At 39.8% G+C, this 5,844-nt stretch overlaps 1 protein-coding gene across 1 annotated transcript; it reads left to right on the forward strand.

Annotated features, from left to right (window-relative positions):
* Positions 1 to 970: 970 nt before the first annotated feature.
* LOC127806152 (putative U-box domain-containing protein 42) lies at positions 971 to 4,741 on the forward strand. The gene is made up of 3 exons (XM_052343239.1): positions 971 to 2,510; positions 2,669 to 2,978; positions 3,078 to 4,741. Exons 1-3 carry the CDS (start codon positions 1,311 to 1,313, stop codon positions 4,658 to 4,660), a joined length of 3,093 nt encoding a protein of 1,030 aa, XP_052199199.1. The 5' UTR covers positions 971 to 1,310; the 3' UTR covers positions 4,661 to 4,741.
* The last annotated feature ends 1,103 nt before the right edge of the window (positions 4,742 to 5,844 follow it).

Here is a 5,844-nt window from a genome sequence, read left to right on the forward strand (position 1 = left end):
TTTCTAATTACTTTTTCGAAAAAACTCTATTTTGATCAAAGAAGTGAATTTTTAATTTTTAAAATAAATATATAAAAAATTTAAAAAAATAACAAACCAACTCGAGTTTTCCAAGCTTGTACTAACCAAAATTTAGTATAATAATAATTATGTGATTCACTCGCCAAACTTTAGAAGGCCTTTAGTTATGCAATTTTTTTTTTTTTTTTTGTTAATGATCATATTTTTTGTAACTCCATTATAACTTAAATAAAGTTTAAATATCTTTCACTAAATTTGACTTTGTATTCCTCCCCCTCATTTTAACTATTATTAATCATTTGTTCACGTCTCTCATCTTTATCTTTATTTAAAGTTGTATCGACCTTAATTCAAATACAATAATAAAAAAAAAAAATCTTGAGAGATAGTATAAACGGTCCATCGCATGTATTTGAGATCTTGAAATATCGCGAGGTCGTAAATTTAATTATGTCTTCACGCAAGACTATACAATCATTTATGTTTATCCTAAAATATAAGTCTTGAGATTCAACTTGCGACGTACCTATCTGTACACCTAGATTGGGTGAAGACAGATTGTGAGTTTTAAAAAAGGTGAGATGGTTGAGTCAAACATTGTCTGTAATCAAGAATCCCTCGAGTTTCTCAAGAAGAAAAAAATAATAATCGAAATATCCTCTTTTATTGTCAATAGATGAAACTAGAAAAACACAAAATTTGTGTATATTTATCTTAACACGTTTTAAACTTTTATAAGAATATAATGAAAATACCAGTGGACGACTCCAAGGGACATTTGACTAAAATACACGGATAGGAGACCACGAGCCAACAAGAAAGCAGATTTTCTTTTCCCAAATGCCCAAATGGCTTTGACTAAGCCTACCTATTAAGCACAAGCTGCTTACTCAATCTTTGTCAACAATTCAACCTCAAACCTATTTACTATCAATAAACATGACCAAATCTGAGATTAGCTCTCCATAAGAATGTCCTACTTTCTGCAGACTTGAGCACCCTTTACAGCAAACCTGGCAGGGCCCTTGCTCAGAAAGCTCCATTTCTTCTTCTTTCTGCTTCCGTTTCCCTGGTTTTATCACAGCTTGGTCACTCTTGAACTGTAGCTTCCAAAGTCATATGCTTCATCATCATCATCATCTTCTTCTTCTTCATGTTCTGGTTTTCTGTTTCTTGATTCATCAACCTTGCTCAGCTGCACCTATGGCATCTACAAAGTAAGTAGAACTGTTCTGCAAGATTGAACCGTGATTTTGTTTGTAAAATCAGGAACAGTATTCTATTCAGAGATGACAAACAAGCTCTCTCTTTCCCATCAGCTAGAGCAAGACAAGCCTGTGATCAGAAGCCTCGCTGCATCCTTATTGGTGTCGATTTCAGAGATCACGGCGTTAGTGGCAAGCATAGAAGTAGAGCAGCATACCTTTGTTGAATTTGGTAGCTGCCTTTACCGGGCTTCTGTGGTTGTCATGGAACTGCAGGCATCAGACAACGCCTCAACAAATTCAAGGGAGATTTTGCAGTCTCTGTCCAAAACCATTGGTTTTGCCAAAGAAGTTGTCGAGGAATGCAAGAAGGGAGCTCATTCGAGTCTTAATCATGAAGTGAGGAGCACGATAGGACAGCTCCAGAGGGTTGTAAACTGCATAGGGAAAGAACTTGGTTTAATACCATCATCAACATTTGGTGATCAACGATTTGCAGAAATTGCGGTTTGTGCTCTTTCAAAGGAGATGAAAAACCTTCACTTTGAATTTGCCCTAAATCAGCTATCAGAGGAGAAAGAACTTGAACCCCTTGTATCAAAGAAAGAAGTAGTCGAAACAGAAACAGAAGCAGAAACAGATCTCTACTCCATCGATCAATTTTCCAGGGAAATTAATCAGTTGTCAGATGCAGCAAACCAAAATCTTCTTGAACTATTTGGAAGCACAAATAGCAGTGGCCAAATGAACAGTGAGAGCTTGACCTCTGGATCCTTGACTACTTTTCCGCAGCTAGCTCAGTACATGGAGCCTCTGTATGATACTTTCTGCTGTCCATTGACGAAGAAAATTATGGATGATGCAGTCACCATAGAAACTGGAATAACCTATGAGAGGAAGGCCATTGTCGAGTGGTATGAAAAGTTCAAAAATCCAGAGGACATCATCTGTCCAAAAACTGGGCAGAAGCTGCAGAGCAGAGTTCTGAGCACGAATATGGCTCTGAAGGCAACGATACAGCAGTGGAAAGAAAGGAATGAAGTAACAAGAATGAAGGTTGCCCGGGCAGCACTATCACTTGCCAGTACAGAGAGTATGGTCCTTGAAGCACTTAAAGATTTACACAGCATCTGCAATGGCAAGCAGAATAATAAAGTACAGGTTTGTAGCTTGGGGTTGGTACCACTGCTTGTTAAGTTCCTGGAGTATAAAGAAAGAAAGGTGAGAAATGCTACCCTGGAATTGTTGCTTCTACTGACCGAGGATGATAATAACGAGGGTAAGGTTAGTTCAATCTTCTTGACTTGCAGAAAATTAAATTGACACTACAATAGTTCAACTTTCTGTTCATTTATTTTGCAGAATCTTTACGAAATAAAACCCAGAAATTAACATAAACTTATACACTGGCTTTTGAATTTGCCCACCTTACTCGTGTGCAGAAAATAGTGGCATTGGCAGTTAACTTGTCGATCCTAATCAACATGCTATCGAGTAACCACCAACCCATAAGGCACAAATTGCTACAACTATTGCTTCGGCTGTCAAGTTCTCAATCTGAATGTCAGAAATTTGGATCAGTTGCTGGAGGAATACTAATGCTTGTATCAATCAAATATAAATGGTCCTCTGATGCCTTTGCTTGTGAGTTAGCAGACGATATCTTAAAGAACCTGGAGAAATGTCCAGAAAACATTAAGCTCATGGCCAAAAATGGACTCTTGGAACCTCTTCTAAATCATCTCATTGAAGGTGATCTCGATTCTCTACACTATTGCAATCAATGTTCTAAACGGGAATCAATCACTTGATTGATGGGCTCAGAATGTAACACATTTTCATCAATTATAGGTAATCAAGAGATGAAGATGGAGATGGCAAGTTACCTTGGGGAGATTGTTCTAGGACATGAAGGCAAAATCCAAGCGGCCGAGAGGGCCTGTCCTGCCCTCATCAACATGGTGCAGAGTGGAAACTCTCTGACTAGAAAAGCGGCGTTTAAAGCTCTGAAGCAGATCTCTTCTCATCATCCAAGCAGCAAGGTGCTGGTCGAAGCTGGAACAGCACGAATCATGTTCGACGAAATGTTTGAAAGAACAATCTACAACGAGCCAATGAACTCGAAAACTGAAGCTGCTGCAATCCTTGCAAACATACTCGAATCAGGCCTGGACCTGGAATCTTCCGGGCAGACGATGGATTTAGATTACATTGTTTACAACATCGTCCACTTGCTCAAGAATTCAACCCCGGATGAGCTCAACATCAATCTCTTCAGAATCCTCTTGTGTTTGACAAGATCCCCAAAAATGGCATCCACCATGGTCCCTGTAATCAAAGAGACTGAAGCTAGCTACAATCTCGTTGAGCTGATCAATAACCCTAACGAAGAAGTCGCTGTTTCAGCGATTAAGCTGCTCGTCGCGCTCTCGCCATACATGGGGCACACGTTGGCCGACAGGCTCTGCAAAATCAGAGGCCTACCCGAAACCCTAATCCAAACTGAAACAACGCGGATTACTGAGAAACACGCGCTTTCAGCGAATCTGCTTGCGAAGCTCCCCCATCAAAACCTTGCGCTCAACCTGAATCTGCTCAACAAGAACACGGTTCCATTGATTCTACAAGCCATCGGCCGGATCCAGAGATCCGGCCTTAGAACAAGCCGCTACGCAATCGCTTACTTAGAGGGCTTAGTCGGCATTCTCGTTCGATTCACAACGACGCTATACGATCACCAGGTTCTGTCTCTCGCGAAAGGCTACAATTTCACCGCCATATTCGCCGATCTGCTCGCGATGACGTCGAGCGACGAAGTCCAGCGACTCGCCGCCGTCGGCTTGGCGAATCTCTCCACCCTATCCATCACCCTATCGAAACCGCCGCAAGCAAATAAACCGAAGTCCAAGAAACTGATGGCCTCACTGAAACGCTCGTCGCTTAATTCGTCAAAGTACAGCCACAGGCAGCCGGTTTGTCGAGTTCACAGAGGGGACTGTTCTTCGGAAGAAACCTTCTGTCTGCTCGAAGCGAAGGCGGTGGAGCAGCTTCTGGACTGCTTGGAGCACGAAAATGGCGACGTGGTCGAGGCTGCACTGTCAGCCATAATCACATTGCTTGACGAGAAGGTGGATGTGGAGAGCAGCGTGAGCGTATTGAGGGAAGCGAACGGCATTGGGCGAGTGGTGAATGTGGTGAAGGAGCACGAAGAAGAGAGGCTATGGCAGAAATCGCTGTGGGTGATTGAGAGGGTCTTGATGAACAGTGGCGATCGGAGCTCCGCTTCGGAGATATCGGGAGATAGGGTTCTGCCGGCGGTGCTGATCACCGCTTTCCGGCACCGGAATGAGAGAATACGGCAGCTGGCAGAGAACATCTTGAGGTACTTGAACAAGGTGCCCGATTTCACTTCCATTACCAACTTTACATTGTAAATTACCCTAATTTATCACATACCCTGTAAAAACCCCATAGATATAGTTGATGAAAATATAATTAGGTTTGATTGTGTTGGGTTTAAAGTTTTGGGTTCGAATTTGGGTTTGGATTTGAGTTTGAGTTTCGATTTTCTTTAATAAAATTTTAAGATTATAATTAATTAAAATATTATAATTTAAGGTAAAATATAATAGCCTATTGAAATTTACTTTGATTATTGAATATACAAGTAATATTATTTTCTTCTATCTTCATTATTCTCTTTATGTGGATTATCGCCCTTTTACAGTCTCCGATCGCTTGTACTATCAATTTTGACAAAAGAGATAAATCGCAAGTAGAGATTTTGCCTCACTATGCAAGGCAATAAATTAAACTCACGATCTATTGGTGTGAATTTTAATTTATCGTGACCTAATTACTTGACCTGTATCCTAGGAGCCCACTATTCTCTTTCTTTTTCTTTTTTTTAGTTGTCGCACCATCACGAGCGCCCTTCGCTATTCGACTTCATAATTTCAACAGGAAAGGTAAATCAGGAAACCCAGCAAACAAATTTCGACCCCTAACACAATTGCAAACGTGAGGGCGACAAGTATTTTTTATTTTTAGGATCACTCATTGACTGCTGAACTATCTCCTGGGCACGGAACCTGGAGACCCAAAGAGCAACACCCCAACGGTTCTTCCTTTGCCAGTTGATCTATGCTTTGGGGCCGCCCACTATTCTCTTTCTTTAACACTAGGATGGTGGCTTGTATTATGTATTAGTGAGCAAAATTTTAATTTAACTAAAATAATTAAATTGAATTGATTAAAATTGACAATTCAATTTGAATGGTGGCTTGGTTCAGCTTTTGCATTCAAAGAATCGAAATAACTTATTGCTCAAGTAATACATCAATTACTCGATTAATGTTGCATGTTAATCAAGTACGATATAATAATTATTTGTGTGATTTCATGGATTAGTCAACTAATATTACTCGAATAATAATTATCTAGTTTGAAGGTTAATTAACTAATATTATTAATTAATCAAGTAATAATTAAATTATTCACGTACAATCTAAAGAATGGTCGAGTAATAAATGGAGGGTTTTTCAACCCTTCTCTGTTTCAAAAAATAATCAACCAATCATTTTTATTAGTCGAGTAATAAATGGAGGGTAATAATGTA

The sequence above is a fragment of the Diospyros lotus genome, chromosome 7 (assembly GCF_014633365.1).
Source record: "Diospyros lotus cultivar Yz01 chromosome 7, ASM1463336v1, whole genome shotgun sequence".
In the NCBI taxonomy this organism is placed as follows: domain Eukaryota; kingdom Viridiplantae; phylum Streptophyta; class Magnoliopsida; order Ericales; family Ebenaceae; genus Diospyros; species Diospyros lotus.